This window comes from Leptodactylus fuscus, chromosome 5 (assembly GCF_031893055.1).
Source record: "Leptodactylus fuscus isolate aLepFus1 chromosome 5, aLepFus1.hap2, whole genome shotgun sequence".
NCBI lineage: Eukaryota > Metazoa > Chordata > Amphibia > Anura > Leptodactylidae > Leptodactylus > Leptodactylus fuscus.
Window position 1 is genome coordinate 17,992,458 of NC_134269.1, and position 20,542 is coordinate 18,012,999.

The 20,542-nt window shown below is 42.0% G+C and overlaps 1 protein-coding gene across 1 annotated transcript in view; it reads left to right on the top strand.

Annotated features, from left to right (window-relative positions):
* CACNA1A (calcium voltage-gated channel subunit alpha1 A) overlaps positions 1-20,542 on the top strand; it is a 232,868-nt gene that overhangs the window by 77,417 nt on the left and 134,909 nt on the right. Inside the window, exons 4-8 of the mRNA XM_075272510.1 lie at positions 4,333-4,424; positions 5,840-5,992; positions 6,215-6,402; positions 13,578-13,681; positions 17,950-18,065. Coding sequence (XP_075128611.1) covers positions 4,333-4,424; positions 5,840-5,992; positions 6,215-6,402; positions 13,578-13,681; positions 17,950-18,065 — 653 coding nt within the window. The remainder of the gene's footprint in view (positions 1-4,332; positions 4,425-5,839; positions 5,993-6,214; positions 6,403-13,577; positions 13,682-17,949; positions 18,066-20,542) is intronic.

The following is a 20,542-nucleotide window of genomic DNA, read 5'->3' on the forward strand; positions in this document are numbered from 1 at the left end:
GATAATACACACAGTGATGTCACAGTACAGGGATAATACACACAGTGATGTCACAGTACAGAGATAATACACGCAGTGATGTCACAGTACAGAGATAATACACGCAGTGATGTCACAGTACAGAGATAATACACACAGTGATGTCACAGTACAGGGATAATACACACAGTGATGTCACAGTACAGGGATAATACACACAGTGATGTCACAGTACAGGGATAATACACACAGTGATGTCACAGTGCAGAGATAATACACAGTGATGTCACAGTACAGGGATAATACACACAGTGATGTCACAGTACAGAGATAGTGGACACAGTTTATTGGTAATGAACACTGCTATGTCACAATAGAGAGACAATAAACACAGCAGTATCACAGTACATGGGAAATGAACAGTGATATTGCAGAACAAATACAGAATATAACATATATGGTCGCCATGTACACTGTGAAATGACAGCACAAAACAAAAACATATGATGTCACATGCAAATATAATGCATGAAATAAGATGTTACTGGATAGGAAGAGGATGAGGAGCCGGGTTACTGTAATAAGATGTTACAGGGTAATAAGAGGATCAGGAGCCGGGTTACTGTAATACGATGTTACAGGGGTAATAAGAGGATCAGGAGCCGGGTTACTGTACTGTGATGTTACAGGGTAATAAGAGGATCAGGAGCCGGGTTACTGTAATAAGATGTTACAGGGTAATAAGAGGATCAGGAGCCGGGTTACTGTAATAAGATGTTACAGGGGAATAAGAGGATCAGGAGCCGGGTTACTGTAATAAGATGTTACTTGGTAATAAGAGGATCAGGAGCCGGGTTACTGTAATAAGATGTTACAGGGGTAATAAGAGGATCAGGAGCCGGGTTACTGTAATAAGATGTTACAGGGTAATAAGAGGATCAGGAGCCGGGTTACTGTAATAAGATGTTACAGGGTAATAAGAGGATCAGGAGCCGGGTTACTGTAATAAGATGTTACAGGGTAATAAGAGGATCAGGAGCCGGGTTACTGTAATAAGATGTTACAGGGTAATAAGAGGATCAGGAGCCGGGTTACTGTAATAAGATGTTACAGGGTAAAAAGAGGATCAGGAGCCGGGTTACTGTAATAAGATGTTACAGGGTAATAAGAGGATCAGGAGCCGGGTTACTGTAATAAGATGTTACTGGGTAATAAGAGGATCAGGAGCCGGGTTACTGTAATAAGATGTTACAGGGGAATAAGAGGATCAGGAGCCAGGTTACTGTAATAAGATGTTACTGGGTAATAAGAGGATCAGGAGCCGGGTTACTGTAATAAGATGGTACAGGGTAATAAGAGGATCAGGAGCTGGGTTACTGTAATAAGATGTTACAGGGGTAATAAGAGGATCAGGAGCCGGGTTACTGTAATGTGATGTTACAGGGGAATAAGAGGATCAGGAGCCAGGTTACTGTAATAAGATGTTACAGGGGTAATAAGAGGATCAGGAGCCGGGTTACTGTAATGTGATGTTACAGGGTAATAAGAGGATCAGGAGCCGGGTTACTGTAATAAGATGTTACTGGGTAATAAGAGGATCAGGAGCCGGGTTACTGTAATAAGATGTTACAGGGGAATAAGAGGATCAGGAGCCAGGTTACTGTAATAAGATGTTACTGGGTAATAAGAGGATCAGGAGCCGGGTTACTGTAATAAGATGGTACAGGGTAATAAGAGGATCAGGAGCTGGGTTACTGTAATAAGATGTTACAGGGGTAATAAGAGGATCAGGAGCCGGGTTACTGTAATGTGATGTTACAGGGGAATAAGAGGATCAGGAGCCAGGTTACTGTAATAAGATGTTACAGGGGTAATAAGAGGATCAGGAGCCGGGTTACTGTAATGTGATGTTACAGGGTAATAAGAGGATCAGGAGCCGGGTTACTGTAATAAGATGTTACAGGGTAATAAGAGGATCAGGAGCCGGGTTACTGTAATAAGATGTTACAGGGTAATAAGAGGATCAGGAGCCGGGTTACTGTAATAAGATGTTACAGGGTAATAAGAGGATCAGGAGCCGGGTTACTGTAATAAGATGTTACAGGGTAATAAGAGGATCAGGAGCTGGGTTACTGTAATGAGATGTTACAGGGGTAATAAGAAGATCAGGAGCCAGGTTACTGTAATAAGATGTTACAGGGGTAATAAGAGGATCAGGAGCCGGGTTACTGTAATAAGATGTTACAGGGGTAATAAGAGGATCAGGAGCCGGGTTACTGTAATAAGATGTTATACAGGGGTAATAAGAGGATCAGGAGCCGGGTTACTGTAATAAGATGTTACTGGGTAATAAGAGGATCAGGAGCTGGGTTACTGTAATGAGATGTTACAGGGGTAATAAGAAGATCAGGAGCCAGGTTACTGTAATAAGATGTTACAGGGGTAATAAGAGGATCAGGAGCCGGGTTACTGTAATAAGATGTTACAGGGGTAATAAGAGGATCAGGAGCCGGGTTACTGTAATAAGATGTTATACAGGGGTACTAAGAGGATCAGGAGCCGGGTTACTGTAATAAGATGTTACTGGGTAATAAGAGGATCAGGAGCTGGGTTACTGTAATGAGATGTTACAGGGGTAATAAGAAGATCAGGAGCCAGGTTACTGTAATAAGATGTTACAGGGGTAATAAGAGGATCAGGAGCCGGGTTACTGTAATAAGATGTTACAGGGGTAATAAGAGGATCAGGAGCCGGGTTACTGTAATAAGATGTTATACAGGGGTAATAAGAGGATCAGTAGCCGGATTACTGTAATAAGATGTTACAGGGTAATAAGAGGATCAGGAGCCGGGTTACTGTAATAAGATGTTACAGGGTAATAAGAGGATCAGGAGCCAGGTTACTGTAATAAGATGTTACAGGGTAATAAGAGGATCAGGAGCCGGGTTACTGTAATAAGATGTTACTGGGTAATAAGAGGATCAGGAGCCGGGTTACTGTAATAAGATGTTACAGGGGAATAAGAGGATCAGGAGCCAGGTTACTGTAATAAGATGTTACTGGGTAATAAGAGGATCAGGAGCCGGGTTACTGTAATAAGATGGTACAGGGTAATAAGAGGATCAGGAGCTGGGTTACTGTAATAAGATGTTACAGGGGTAATAAGAGGATCAGGAGCCGGGTTACTGTAATGTGATGTTACAGGGTAATAAGAGGATCAGGAGCCGGGTTACTGTAATAAGATGTTACAGGGTAATAAGAGGATCAGGAGCCGGGTTACTGTAATAAGATGTTACAGGGTAATAAGAGGATCAGGAGCCGGGTTACTGTAATAAGATGTTACTGGGTAATAAGAGGATCAGGAGCCGGGTTACTGTAATAAGATGTTACAGGGTAATAAGAGGATCAGGAGCCGGGTTACTGTAATAAGATGTTACAGGGTAATAAGAGGATCAGGAGCCGGGTTACTGTAATAAGATGTTACAGGGTAAAAAGAGGATCAGGAGCCGGGTTACTGTAATAAGATGTTACAGGGTAATAAGAGGATCAGGAGCCGGGTTACTGTAATAAGATGTTACAGGGTAATAAGAGGATCAGGAGCCGGGTTACTGTAATAAGATGTTACAGGGTAATAAGAGGATCAGGAGCCGGGTTACTGTAATAAGATGTTACTGGGTAATAAGAGGATCAGGAGCTGGGTTACTGTAATGAGATGTTACAGGGGTAATAAGAAGATCAGGAGCCAGGTTACTGTAATAAGATGTTACAGGGGTAATAAGAGGATCAGGAGCCGGGTTACTGTAATAAGATGTTACAGGGGTAATAAGAGGATCAGGAGCCGGGTTACTGTAATAAGATGTTATACAGGGGTAATAAGAGGATCAGGAGCCGGGTTACTGTAATATGAACATTTTAAATAGTGACTTCAGTCAATGGACATTATAGTGATGTTTTGGTACATGTATGCCGCCACTCACAAAGCAGACATACATTCTACAGAAAGTTGCCCCTGCTATGGCTGTGTCACAATTTTAAAGTGTCAGTATCAGGTGTCCCATTTATTCCTCTTTGAGGAAAGCAAGGGGCAAAGTAAGGAAATGAACACCACTGCAATATCGAAAAAGTAGGTAGGTAGCAAAAGATTTTGACAAAAATATATTGCAAATGCCTCTACTTAATGACTGAGGGAATAAACAGAAAAGAAAGGCCTAAAGAGCCCTTTGAATGCTACATATTAAATTATGAGCAATGACACATGGAGCAGTTAAGGTCTGAAACATACACAAAGCTGACCATCTGTAATATTAGTCACATAACTGCTATATATTAATTGTATGTAATCTCTGCTTGCAGAATTATCGCCTCCACTGGCCCAGAATTTGATCTGCGGACCCTCCGGGCTGTTCGTGTGCTGAGACCCCTGAAGCTGGTGTCCGGAATTCCAAGTACGTCACTTCTATTTTATACATACAGTATATATATATATATATATACTGTGTTTTTATCATAGTCCTCCATTAACCTGTTGTTGCTTTGGCACAATTAGTTGTCTTTCAACTTGCCAAGTGTCCCATCTTTTTGGATATGGCCTTCCAAACTAGAATGCAAGAAAGCAAATTTGTATAAAAAGAGGCATTTTGTAGCCTTTTAAGGGAGGATGGAGTTTGGGATCCTGTAATTTGGGGGTTGTGTTAGTGGTAAATGGTACAGTCTTTGAGAAAGTGATAGGATGTGTCAAGGGGAAGCTTTGTTGATCTTGTGCTTCAGTCATTCTATTTCCTGTAAAGTATAAGGATCTTCAGTCCTTATAGTATTGGTGGGACTTGCCTTGAGTGCTCGATGCTACATTGTTGCCAGTAAGCGGTTCTCTTTGCTCCGGGCATTGCCTACCCTGGGAGAAGAGAACTCCTCTTTGACACTTCCTCTTGGTACTGGAGGTTCTGAGGATACTTCTATGATCTCACTTTCCCATACATTTCAGTGTCTATATTCATCTTATTAATAGCTATTAAGTGTGAACAGACGCTCTGCTCCGTAGAACTCCTACCTTCCCAGGTGAAGCGCTGCCAGCCCCCCTCCTGACCAGGCCATTCCTGTCACTGATGCCGAACCAGCCATCCAGGAAATGTGTCACCACCAGGACATTTGCCAGATGACCACATTGATAGTCATCCTTAACAGATTACAAGTTTAACCCTTTAAAAATTCAAATCTAGCGACCTTCACAAAGACTATGGGATGATTTCCTCCAAAAGATGTGGCAACCCTATATAAAATAAGGATGCTTCTGTATGTACCCACTATACCTATAGATAAGCATGATGCTGCAGTGTTATGGCTGCCAGTACAGGTGCACATTTGACATAAAGCTGTGACTGTGTAGGAGTATCCAATGATATCCTGTTTGTTGAATAGACCCCCATTGCTCAGAAGAATAAAGGGGATGCTGCATTTGCTTTAGATCTCAGCCCCTGCAATACTGTTCTAGATACAGAAGGGCATCTGCAGGTGTGAATAGGGTTGTGCTAGGAGTGAATTGCAGCACCAGACTCAGACACATGTACAGATGCGCTCCTGGGTAAAGATATGTAAAACTGGACCATAACGGGACAACTTTTCCACCAAAAATAAAGGTAGCGGAGACACTTGGCCAATATCACGACATAAACCTTGTGTGGTTTTGCACACACGTCCATGGATGTGCGCTCTGGGTGAATAGACCATTCACATTGTTCCTCTCCTTTTAGCACATGGTTTTATCTGGTGTATTTTGTGTATAATTCTCTTCCACATTTGATCACATTGAGGATATGTTGTTTGGGTTCTGCTTTCTCTAACTGCGTCTTCCTTTCTGGTGCAGGTTTACAAGTAGTACTGAAGTCTATTATGAAAGCCATGATCCCTCTGCTCCAGATTGGGTTGCTCCTGTTCTTTGCTATTCTCATCTTTGCTATCATTGGACTTGACTTCTACATAGGCAAATTCCATAACTCTTGCTATGAACCATATGGAGGTGAGACTGGTCCTAAAATCCAGCAGATCCAGCACATCTGATATAGAGCCCCAAATCCCCCATACTAACATGTATTGTATTCTTACTTGCTATCACCATGCTATGCCATCCTCTACATGTGCGATAGTTCTAGATTTATTGTAATGTACATTATTGATCATAGTGGGAAAGCCTTGCACACATACGATTCTAAGACAATTTTGTTTTTCTGCTACCCCATAGATGAAATAATGGTGGAGGGGCTCTGCGGCAATGATTCGTCGTCCAAGAGGTGCCCCAGTGATACTGTATGCTATGCCAAATGGGAAGGACCCAATAATGGCATCACCCAGTTCGATAATATCCTGTTTGCTGTGCTGACTGTATTTCAGTGCATAACTATGGAGGGCTGGACAGACATTTTGTACCATGTAAGTATAGATGTATATAAATGAAGCGTTCCATATACTTCCTGCTCATACACCCTGTGTTCCCGCACTGATACACTTGGGTCTGAGCTGGACTTGCAGCGAGCCGGGCTGACAGCTGGTGCTGAAGAGGCAGGATGAATAGCTGCACATACGTGAGGGCTTAATGAGAAGGAAATCTGCAGAGTCAGGCTAAAGAGGGAAGAATGGTGAGGGACAGAGAATAGGAGACGCAGAGGGCTAGATACAGACAGAACATTGTGGAAAATCTGCAGAATGAGGCCATGCTGGCTGCTGAAAATAGCTTTAACCATTGTGTTACAGATCAGACCCAAATGAGAAAAGATGGAAGGTGAGATGGTATATAGGATGTGTTATACAATATGGGGGAACTCTGAAAGTGAGATTGGGAAGAGATGGATCTAATAGAGTGTATGTATGGTGAAAGATAAGGAAATACCATCTGATCTGGGCAAAGAAGAAAGTAGGGACTAGCAGTAAAGGACCCTGGAGAAAGTGTGAGTGCAGGTATGACGGAGAAAGTGTGAGTGCAGGTATGAGGGACCCTGGAGAAAGTGTGAGTACAGGTATGAGGGACCCTGGAGACAGTGTGAGTGCAGGAATGAGGGTCCCTGGAGAAAGTGTGAGTGCAGGTATGAAGGACCCTGGAGAAAGTGTGAGTGCAGGTATGAGGGTCCCTGGAGAAAGTGTGAGTGCAGGTATGAGGGTCCCTGGAGAAAGTGTGAGTGCAGATATGAAGGACCCTGGAGAAAGTGTGAGTGCAGGTATGAAGGACCCTGGAGAAAGTGTGAGTGCAGGTATGAAGGACCCTGGAGAAAGTGTGAGTGCAGGTATGAGGGTCCCTGGAGAAAGTGTGAGTGCAGGTATGAGGGTCCCTGGAGAAAGTGTGAGTGCAGGTATGAAGGACCCTGGAGAAATTGTGAGTGCAGGTATGAAGGACCCTGGAGAAAGTGTGAGTGCAGGTATGAGGGACCCTGGAGAAAGTGTGAGTACAGGTATGAAGGACCCTGGAGAAAGTGTGAGTGCAGGTATGAGGGACCCTGGAGAAAGTGTGAGTGCAGGTATGAAGGACCCTGGAGAAAGTGTGAGTGCAGGTATGAAGGACCCTGGAGAAAGTGTGAGTGCAGGTATGAAGGACCCTGGAGAAAGTGTGAGTGCAGGTATGAGGGTCCCTGGAGAAAGTGTGAGTGCAGGTATGAGGGTCCCTGGAGAAAGTGTGAGTGCAGGTATGAGGGTCCCTGGAGAAAGTGTGAGTGCAGGTATGAGGGTCCCTGGAGAAAGTGTGAGTGCAGATATGAAGGACCCTGGAGAAAGTGTGAGTGCAGGTATGAGGGTCCCTGGAGAAAGTGTGAGTGCAGGTATGAAGGACCCTTGAGAAAGTGTGAGTGCAGGTATGAAGGACCCTGGAGAAAGTGTGAGTGCAGGTATGAAGGACCCTGGAGAAAGTGTGAGTGCAGGTATGAGGGTCCCTGGAGAAAGTGTGAGTGCAGGTATGACGGAGAAAGTGTGAGTGCAGGTATGAGAAACCCTGGAGAAAGTGTGAGTGCAGGTATGAAGGACCCTGGAGAAAGTGTGAGTGCAGGTATGAAGGACCCTGGAGAAAGTGTGAGTGCAGGTATGAAGGACCCTGGAGAAAGTGTGAGTGCAGGTATGAGGGTCCCTGGAGAAAGTGTGAGTGCAGGTATGAGGGTCCCTGGAGAAAGTGTGAGTGCAGGTATGAGGGTCCCTGGAGAAAGTGTGAGTGCAGGTATGAGGGACCCTGGAGAAAGTGTGAATGATCAGAGATGGATTGAGGAGAGTATGAATAGTCAGATATATACATAGGAGAGAGTAGGGATGGTCAGATATATATGTGACAGAGTATAAGTATATATATATATATATATATATATATATATATATATATATATATATTATCAGTATGTAAAAGGCAGTATGAATGGACAGAAATCTAGCGAGGAGAAAGCATGAATCTATACATAGAAAAGAGTATGCATGGCTAAATCTATACGTAGAAGAAAGAATAACTGTATGTAGAAGAGTATACATATATATAACACTAGGCAGATATAGTAGACAAAAGAATAAGAATGTGTAGTGATCTATAACAATTATTACATGGAGCCTCTTGTGGAATGAATAGACATGTAGCCATTAGTTTATGTAATGGTGATGCTGACCTTAGCGTATGTGGCCTACTATTTCCAGGCCCTTCTACTACCTTTGATACAGATGCTATAATAGCTGTATTCACACAATGCAGTTGTGCTGTAAGATCTGCATGGAGTTTTGCTGAGGTTTTTGCTGTAGTTTGCTAACATTACAGGTAAACATGTTTTACCTCTAAAATCAAAAACTACTTCCGATCGGCTCGCCGCCGTTTCCAATGCTTTTTCAGCTGCACTCCAATTACACCATGTGAACATCCCCTTAAAGAGGTTAATGTAACACATGATGTCTGACGGAGAAACCGGATGTTAGGAGTGATGAGTAATCGTCCCTACTAGAATAGGAGAAATATATTGAAGAATTTTTGCTATAGTATATCCTCAACAGGCCATGTATAAGGGGGGGGGTGCAATACAGAAATGGCCAATACTTGTAGTAAGAACTATTCTGCCAAATGTAACCAGAACTCAGTGACAGAAGACACAGAGTGCTGGGACACTGAGAAGAGAGTGATAAGATGTTACTACTGCCATTGATTTTCTATAGGAGTGACAATGTGAGTGACCGGGCAGAGCAGTGGTCTCTTCTTCGCTCAAGGGCAGCCTGCTGATAGAAAGGAAATGGTTCTCCCCTCCCCCTCCTCCCCATTCTCTGACAGGAGAGCCGCTCGCTTTCTTAGGATGCTTTCTCTTGCCAGTTATATTTTTAGCATCAAGAAACGGGCACAGGAACCTTTCAGTGCACACGTAGATGAGTGCGCCACCCCCATCTCCCTGCAGGGACATGAGCGAGGGAGGGGGTGACCCTCCCACTGCTCGAAACCTGCAGAGCCTTCCATTCAACGCTATAAATGTCATGTATGCTGCATTACAGCATCCAAATACTGTATTATTCTGATTAACTATCACTCATCTGTTATTACATGACCCCTCATCCCAATACTCCGTGGTATCTATCACCGATCTGTTATTACATGACCCCTCATCCCAATACTCTGCTGTATCCATCAATGATCTGTTATTACATGACCCCTCATCCCAATACTCTGCGGTATCCATCACTGATCTGTTATTACATGACCCCTCATCTCAATACTCTGCGGTATCCATCACTGATCTGTTATTACATGACCCCTCATCTCAATACTCGATGGTATCTATCACTGATCTGTTATTACATGACCCCTCATCCCAATACTCTGCGGTATCTATCACTGATCTATTACATGACCCCTCATCCCAATACTCTGCGGTATCCATCACTGATCTGTTATTACATGACCCCTCCTCCCAATACTCTGCGGTATCCATCACTGTCTGTTATTACATGACCCCTCATCCCATTACTCTGTGGTATCTATCACTATCTATTATTACATGACCCCTCATCCCAATACTCTGCGGTATCTATCATTGATCTGCTATTACATGACCCCCTCATCCCAATACTCCGTGGTATCCATCACTCATCTGTTATTACATGACCCCTCATCCCAATACTCCATGGTATCTATCACTGATCTGTTATTACATGACCCCTCATCCCAATACTCTGCAGTATCTATCACTGATCTATTACATGACCCCTGATCCCAATACTCTGCTGTATCCATCACTGATCTGTTATTACATGACCCCAGATCCCAATACTCTGCGGAATCTATCATTGATCTGTTATTACATGACCCCTCATCCCAATACTCTGCGGTATCCATCACTGATCTGTTATTACATGACCCCTCATCCCAATACTCTGCGGTATCCATCACTGTCTGTTATTACATGACCCCTCATCCCATTACTCTGTGGTATCTATCACTATCTATTATTACATGACCCCTCATCCCAATACTCTGCGGTATCTATCATTGATCTGCTATTACATGACCCCCTCATCCCAATACTCTGCGGTATCTATCACTGATCTGTTACTACATGACCCCTCATCCCAATACTCTGTGATATCTATCACTATCTGTTATTACATGACCCCTCATCCAAATACTCTGCAATATCTATCACTGTCTGTTATTACATGACCCCTCATCCCAATGCTCTGCGGTATCTATCACTGTCTGTTATTAAATGACCCATCATCCCATAACTACTTGATACCTATCACTGATCTGTTATTACATGACCTCATCCCAATACTCTGTGGTATCTATCACTGTCTGTCATCACATGACCCCTCATCCCAGTACCCTGCGGTATCTATCACTGATCTGTTATTACATGATCCCTCATCCCAATATTCTGCAGTATCTATCATACTTTGTTATTAAATAACCCCCTCATCCCAATACTCTGCAGTATCTATCACTGATCTGTAATTACATGACCCCCTCATCCCAATACTCTGCGGTATTTATCACTGTCTGTTATTACATGACCCCTCATCCCAATACTCTGTGGTATCTATCACTGTCTGCTATTACATGACCCTGCGTCCAAATACTCTGCGATATCTATCACTGTCTGTTATTACATGACCCCTCCTCCAAATACTCTGCGGTATTTATCACTGTCTGTTATTACATGACCCCTCCTCCAAATACTCTGCGGTATTTATCACTGTCTGTTATTACATGACCCCTCATCCCACTACTCTGTGGTATCTATCACTATCTGTTATTACATGACCCCTCATCCCAATACTCTGCATTATCTATCACTGATCTGTTATTACATGGCCCCTCATCCAAATACTCTGCAATATCTATCACTGTCTGTTATTACATGAACCCTCATCCCAATACTCCGGAATGTCCTAGTGTCCTATCACTGATCTGTTAGGACACTGAACTGATAGGACACTCCCTATTTTACATGCCACACCCCCTATATTTATATGCTACTGAATTTTGGTTTGGGCTATTCACATATAACTGATTCAGATTGGATAGTGCAATGGGAGGGACATATCTTTTAGCCATTGGCAATGTGAGACAAGATGTTGTAAATGCAGAATAAATGAAATAATTGCTGTCAGCAAGTTCATGACGATTAATTGAGCTGACTCACAATTTTGATAATTTTTTGATTAATTGCCCAGCCATACCTCATTCCCTAACGTCCTGTATCTATCACTGATCTGAAACTGCATTACTACTCATCCTATGAGTGTCCTATAGCTCGCATGGATCTGGTATCACAGACCCCTTATTCTATAACTGTCCCATTTCTGTCACTGATCTTTTATTTCTCAAACCCCCATTTTGCATTTGTCCTGTATGTGATACTGATGTGATATTAAATGATCCCTTCTGTCACTGATTTATTGTTACGTAACTTCTTATTCTGTATCTAATACTGATCTGTTATTACATGACCCTATCATGCAATAACTGTCCTGTTACTGATGTGTTATTACAGGACCTGTCATCCTGTAACTGTCCTGTATTTATTATTACATGACCCCCCTCATCCCATAACTCTCCTGTATCTATCACTAATCTACTATTACATAATCCCTCATCCTATGACTGTTCCATATCTAACACTGATCTGTTATTTCATGACGCCTTATTCGTTAATTATCCTGTATCTATTAGTAATCTATTATTACATAACCTCTTACCCTATATAGTTGTCCTATGTCTATCAACAATCTGTTATTACATGACCCTCTCACCCAATAGCTGCCCTCTATTTATCACTGATCTATTATTACATGACCCCTTCATTCTATGATTGTCCTTTATCTATCACTGATCTATTAATACATGACCCTCAATCTACAATTGTCCTGCATCTATCACTGATCTATTACATGACCACTCATCCTATACTGTTGTTTCTAACATTGATTTGTTATTATATGACCCTCATCCTAAAAGTATTATATAACTATCATTGATCTGTTATTACAAGACCTGATTTTATTACTATTTTGTATCTATAACTGTCCTGAATATATTACTTGTCTGCTATTATCACCCCCTCCTATAATCCCCATATCTATCACCTGCATCTTATTACTGTCCTGATCTTTCACTGATATGTTATGACATGATCCCTAATCCAGCTATGTATGTTTTATTCATCAGTTATTACGTGACCTCTCTTCCAACAATTGTCTTACATCACTCATCTATTACTTTATGACTTTGCATCATGTAACTATCCTTTCACTATCAGTAAGGTCTGAGCATCCCATTCATTTGGGCCTAATCCGGAACAGAAAGCCACGATGGGATGCCGTGCACAGCACCGGCATCTCGTCGTGGCAGCCGCGATAGAATATGCACACGCGGATTTGCGTGTGAGCTAACCCTTAAGTGCTGTGTGTTAAAAGGGTAATTCCCATTAAAATAAACATGTTTAAACAAGGTTTGTCAGATACCCAAACATGATGTCCTTATTGTGAATGGATTGTCATGCAGGGGCAATAGATGTGTGAGAAGATAACCTGGCTACAATATCAATCATGGCTGGGTTTCTGACCAGATCACAGAACATTCCTGTATTCATGGTTGTATCCATTGGCAACAGACTGTCACCACTGAGATGGTTATAGAAAAATGTAAAAACTCTGCAAAATTTAATTTAATTATTTAATTATTAATTACTAAGTAATTTTTAATTATTTATAGTTGCAAATTTTAAGTTTTAATTGTCTAAAAATTTAAATATAGCTATGTTCATTGGAAAACCCCTTTAAGGGATTAGCTACCTGACTCTATATATTAGCTAAGTGTGAGTATATTGCCCGTGACCAGGGGGTTGGATTAGTTATTTCCCTGAGCCCCCATCACACATGGCGCTATAACACTACATAGTTTATGGTGTGCGGTGTTTAGCAAAGAGGGCAGCATTCCCCAAGCACTATAGGATTGGTCATTAAAGTGTAACTCCTAGAAGCCCCTTTAATATCGGTTGTATATAGGTGCATGAACACAGGACCATTGTAGACTATAAGTCTATTGGTCATATTTGCTTCTTTCTGTATAATCCACCTTCTTTACTTTCCTCTTCTCTCCTGTGCAGAGTAATGATGTGTTTGGCAGCGCGTGGAACTGGCTTTACTTCATCCCCCTTATTATCATTGGCTCCTTCTTCATGCTTAACCTCGTTTTGGGTGTCCTATCAGGGTAAGCCTTTCTGAAATCAAGGCGCGACAAAACAGCTCGAGACTGAGACCACAGGAGTCAGAAAAGCTGCTTTTTTATTGCAGATTTTGCTGTGGATATTGAAGCCAAAGCCAAGAGTGGGTTCAAAAAAGGAGGGAAAGATGAAGGAAGCGATTATGCTTTTCCCTTCTGCTTTGGCGTAAAAAACACTGCAAAATCTGCAACAAGAAAAGCTGGGTCTCAGCCATAGTAATATGTGCAGAGATAAATGTATGGTTTATATAAGGTTTATCATGTGATGGTTATAGATTAGAGGCGTCAATGGATCTGATAGACATTTCTGAATTTGATGTTGTAAAGCAATTCATCAGAATGAATTAGTTAAATCCAAGTATATGGAAGTTGACTAAAATATGATGTATAGAAGTAATAATATATCACCTAATCTTATAATGTAGCTGTATACTTACTGCATTGGTTGTTTGGGAAATGCATTTGGATGTGTTACCTTTATGATTGCTTCAATGAATGGGGCAAATGGAACCAAAAGCTTTATATACATGAGATGAAGAGGGGGTATATTGTACGTCTTCTCTTCTATACTGGTAGTTGCATACAGTCTCCATTTGCTTCAGTTACACAGCAATATGAAGGGTATATACTATACTCAAGTCTCTGCTCTTGTTCATGGGGTCACATTACCTATTTAGTCTCCAGCCTACCCCCATATCTAAAGTTATGAACAACTTGTCATAAATGAATAGAACATTTAAGTATAAGAACGTTGTATTACATCTTATTAATAATATCTGCTTCCTTCTCCACTTATTAAGCTGTTCTCCTGCTCCTTATCACATTACACCTGTCTCTGGATTCAGCCTCACACATAGAGTTCTATGGAGAAAGTAGTGGGGAAGGGGGTAGAGTCGGAGGCTGCTGGCACTTGTTAATTGATTTATTGCCTTATTCTGTGCACTCCTAGCCTCTTATCTACAATCTAGCAGCGGTAAATAACAAGGAATAGAAAGTGTAACACTAGCAATTATTTGAGTGTCTTTTCTACCCCTTTCCTCTCTTCATAGACTAATTTGGGTTATCCCCTAACCGTGGTCTATAGTCTCTCACTCTGCCAAACTAGTATCCCTGCGCTATGCCGACGAGGTCCAAAAGACGGAAACAGGAGTGTCCATAGCTGGGAATCTGTTCCTTTTGGAATAGAAATACTAGTTTGGTAATAAACTCTGCATCATGTCAGTAGGCTTATTAACTGAGTCATGCATGATGATAAGGGGGCTGCCCCTAGAGGGCGGCGTACAGAGGCACTGTTCTCCTAATTGCATCCTGGATAAAAGATTTGCATATTTTTTACCTACACTAATTTGGAGAAAGTAACTGCCTAAAAGTGTTGAAGAAAACAGATTTATTTAATGAGATATATTACAAAGTTTCATATATTGTAGTATGCATTTATGAAAAGTTGTTTATAACTGGAGGTATACTTTAAGTCTGGGAATGCAAGTTCAGAAATCCCCCCCCCCCCCCTGTGGAAAAAATGCATTATGTGCCAAAAACTGTACTGGTCATACAATACATTGTGTCAGAATAGGATTAAGGGGCATTCACACGGAGTAACGTTGGGCGTGTATTACAGCCGTACACGCCGGCATTACGGCAGACTGCCGAACACTTCCCATTCACTTCAATGGGAGCACTCGTAACAGCGGCGTTTACGAGCGCTCCCATTGAAGTGAATGGGAAATGTTCGGCAGCCTGCCGTAATGCCGGCGTGTACGGCTGTAATACACGCCCGGCGTTACTCCGTGTGAATGCCCCCTAACAAAGTCGTATTTTTAAATAGAGTTCACAAAAATAATTTTGTGACACTGTTTTTGTGTATGGATTTAGTTTTACGTAAAAAACCGAAATATTATAAAATGCAAAATGTAATTTCATCTCCCCAAATACAATGTCTGTGGAATAAACATGGATCACACAAAAGTCATTTTTGTAACCACAGAATCACAAAATATGCCTCTAGCGCACCAAACTACATTTTGTTAGGGTAGTGATTGCTGACATTGTAACCAGGAATCGGTTCTCCAATCATATTCCAGTATTCATCTCCCAATCACAACTATTAAGGTCCATTCACACGGAGGAATTTGGCGCTGATTTTGGCGCAGAATCTGTGTCAGAATCAGCGCTGAAAAAAAGACTCCCATTGACTTCAATGGGTTCTGTTTTCCACACGGAATCCATTGAAGTCAATGGGAGGCTTTTTTTTCAGTGCTGATTCTGACGCGGATTCAGTACGAGAATCAGCGCTAAATTCCTCCGCGTGAATGGACCCTTATAATATTAGCAGTGGCCTCTCCAGAGCTATCTTATGACTTGTCTTGTGAAGCACACTGTCAGTGCCATCTCCAAGTGTGGCTGATGGCTCCCATCCTTGCTCAGTAGCAACTGATCCATGATACCTTTTGATTGGTTGTTTTATTTGACTCACATTTGTCACAGAAATGTATTTTATGATGTTATGGCACAGAATCTTATTTTATCGCACAGAAATGTATTTGGTAAGACATAATACATTTTATAATGCTAGTAATTAGAGATGAGTGAGTAGTGAAATATTCGAGATTCAATATTCGTTTCGAGTAGAGCCTCAATATTCGACAACTCGATCGAATATCGAATCCCATTACAGTCCATGGGGAAAAATGCTCGTTTCAGGGGAAACCACTATTCAACTAAAGGAGAGTCACCAGGTCCACAAGTAGTAGGAAGAGAGTGTTTAGGAGGAGCGCTGTGCAGTTAAAGCACACGGACCCCATAGACTATAACGGGTCCGTGCGCTTTAACTGCACAGTGCTTGCAGTTGCGCTGATATTCCGTTCAGTTGCGCTCGTCCTGCAGAACCAGTATTGATTGGCCGAATGCTATACAGTGTACAGCATTCAGCCAATCAACGCTGGTTCTGCCGGAGGCTCGTCTGTGAGGAGGCAAAGTCTAAGATCCGACCACAGCAGTCTCCATTGTGGTCCGATTTTAGACTCCACCTCATCACAGACGAGCCTCCGGCAAAACCAGCGTTGATTGGCCAAATGCTGTACACTGTATAGCATTCAGCCAATCAACGCTGGTCAATGCATTCCTATGAGAAAAAGTCAGCTCCCGCATAACCGCAAGCTGTCAGCTCTCCCAACTAGCAAAGACGAGCCTGCTGCAGAACCAGCGTTGATTGGACGAATGCTATACACTGTATAGCATTTGGCCAATCAACGCTGGTTCTGAATCGAATCTTTACTGTGAATAGTGAGTAGTATTCGAAAGAGTCCGAGTATTTCGAATACCGTAGTATTCTATTGAATACCTACTCGATCGAATACTACTCGCTCATCTCTACTAGTAATACAAAACACATTGGAAGGAGTTCATCACTCCCTTTACCGTTTTCTGGTGTAGAGGGATAATACTGAGGTGCGCATTTGAGTAAAATGTGCCGCTCAAACTCCGACACCCATCACATTTATTATAACGTTCACCACTTCTCTGGTAAGAGTTATAATGGAAATCTAGGCTAGTTCCTAACTGGAACAGATTTCTATTTTGAGATTTGGAGTTGACTTATGAAGAGCCCGGAGTCTCTCCATAACTCTTCCGTTTTGTTAGGGCTGGTGTACGATACCCCGGTTTTATTAAATTTGCCCCATTATGTCACAAATAAAACTGTGTGACTTCTAAAAGAAAAAACTGTGTGCCTGCTGTAAATAAAGCCTACTTCCACAGACCAGCGCCAGGGATCTCCTTTATTTTTCACCCGGGGATTCTTCTTGTGTGTTCTTTTTGAGAATAAAACAGTGTGTTACAAAATAACATTCTGGGCCACAAAATAAACTCGTGACAAAAATTGATTCTTACACTCGTGAAAAAAATGATTCTTACAAAAAAATGTAAAAATTGCTTTTTTGTCCACACAATTGGTTGTACAAGCGTACAAGAATTGATGTCGGCACATAACGTGTATGAATGTGTCTATAAAGTGTAGACTGTGTAATATATTTTGTGGTTCGGACATATTTTGCTGTATCCCTTGTTCTCAAAATTGAAAGTGAACAAACGGCGCCCCACAGCATTGTCTGTCAGAATAGGGCTAGCACAACATACACCGCCTTTGTGGAGTCTACCGTCATACAATAGAAATGCACTCTAGTAATAATTTGGATGTTTTATGTATTGTCCTAGAAACTGGAGATGGAAGGAAATATTGTATGTTTTGTCTTATATAGAGAGTTTGCCAAAGAGAGAGAGCGCGTAGAAAACCGTAGAGCGTTCATGAAGCTGAGGAGACAGCAGCAGATAGAAAGGGAATTGAATGGCTACATGGAGTGGATTTCCAAAGCAGGTGGGTCATAGATTTATCTTCGTGTCTCATTTTTATATCTGGTGCTTTTGAGGACCTCTTTAGTCCGTCCGCTGCTCACTGCTATATGAGTTGCGGTATAGATGCAGTTCTCTTTCTTGCCCTGATTTACTAGACGCTAGTTCTGCCATTTTCTATTCATTATAGTTGAATCTTTTGGAGCAGGATGTGTTTTTTAGTGGTCAGTTTCATGGCTCATGGACTTGAACTTATTGAAATCTATTCTCCATCCTAAATGAACCTCTGAAAGTATGTCAATAGTTTGTTCCGTAGACTATAATCATGTGTTACACATAAGCAGTCACTACTGCCCCCTGCTGGAGGGAGAAGAATACCAATAACATAGGGTAATGTTGATAGTTCACGCTATTAGCCATGCATCAGCAATCGATAGCAAATTACTGATACACGCGTGACCTGACATATAGCACATGCCTGAGTGTAGCCGATCCCACAATGATTTTCTTCCTTTATTCCCTAAGTGTTATTGGTTCCAGATCTGAATCAGCACTTCTAAATATCATCTGCTTAGGGTTACCAGGTCAAAGATGGGAATTTTGGCCTCCGTTACTTATCCATCCTCTATGCCTGTGCTGCCGTATACTGGTCTACATCAGCATACAGTGATATGTCCTTATATGATCTGACATCAGTACAATCCCATGATCGCAAATTCGCAATAACATATCAGCCTCCATATTGTACAAACACAAAACAATGTTACAGCAATGAATGTAGGGCATGACCGGGGTATCGGCTACCCCTTCCCACATCTCACAACTTTTTAGACATCTATAGATCACTAGATAAAAGTTTAGGCGCCTATTTCTGTAAGGGAAGAATATAAACATTATCAAGGTAAGCAGTCAAGGACACTATTTGGGACACTAAACCACCGACCCCTTATGGACTGAGTTTAGTGTCCCAAATAGCTCTCTTTTAATGCCATCCACACCCGCAAGAAAAAATAAAACAACATTCCTACTTACCTGACTCCTGTATTCCCAAAGCTGGCGCAATTCTTCAGTGAAGGTAAAGGAGCCAAATTTAAGGAGCCAAGAGGGACAGAGAGACTTGGGTCAAAAGTAGGGTCAGTTGCAGTGGGTAAAGATTTCATGCAGCATTGCATTTAAAGGGAAAGTTGGCAAGATGGAGCTGAGCCAGAATTAGTGGATATAGGTCTAAGCGATGGGTCTTTTGTGTGTGCCATACACAGTCCTGTCACATTAATGTGACCACCTGTCAAAATCCAGAATAACCACCTTTGGCAGGGCGGACCGCTGCGAGATGTGAGTTCCGTGTCCAGCTGCGCTAGGTTACACGGTTGAGCATCCATGGCGCGAACAACCCGATCAAGGCGGTCCCCTGGTGCTCCTCGAACCACGCACGTACACTGCGAGCTTTATGACACGTCGCATTGTCCTGCTGGTAGATACCATCATCCTGAGGGAAAACATTTTGCATGTAGGGATGAACATGGTCCGCAAGGATAAATGTATACTTGTGTTGATCCATCGTGCCTTCCACAATGATGAGTGCACCCAGATGGCTGATGACACATGCCTTCTGCGATTGGTTATTTAACATTGACGCCAAAAATAGGCGGTGGTCACATTAATAGGACTGGACTGTTTATTAGGAAGTATGTGGCGGAAGAATAGGGAAAGACAATTTGGCCAGAAGTATATAGGGGCAGTGACAGATAGATAAAGGGACGGACAGAAGGAATGGTCAGCAAATATTTCCAGTTTTAAGAGATTGTTATATGTTTTAGTAAGGTCGAATCATAAAACGTCACCTAGCAGTGGCACACGATAGACCACAACATGGCAGTAACTTCGCTGTGCAGTTGCTCCTCACCACATGGCTACAGATGCTGACCTGCTGGTATGTGATGGAGCCAGGAGGAGGTGCAGAGATGGTGTGGGACCAGCGAGAGAAGGAAAGGGTCGGCTCAGCATTTCAGCTGATCCAAGTAGCAGTAGATGCCAAAACAGATTTTTAGATAAGACCTGAAGGCAGGTACGGCCCCTTCTGCCAGTTTTCATTGTTTCTCAGTAATAACTTTCTGTGCTGATTAATTTCAAAAAATCTTTGTATTGGTTGATCTGTTTTTTTTCTGACAACTCCACATCGTTACCAGTTTTGAACAGTATTGGGTGTAAACCGACCCCCTCATTTGTTTGGTAAAAATCTAAACTAAAAGTGCTAATTGTATTAAGAGGCGAGCAGTTTGCTGCAATTCACACCAGTGATCTTTTTATTTCACTGGTGTGTGAGAAAGAATAAATCTGCCAATATGTCTTAACATAGAAATAGGGGCATTGGCATTTCATATATATATATTTGCAATTTAATGAATACTTAGGCCTAGTTCACACAGGGCACAGGATGGCAGATTTTGGTCCTGATTGTGACGCGGGAAGTCGCATCAGAATAGGACCAAAACGTGCCTGCCG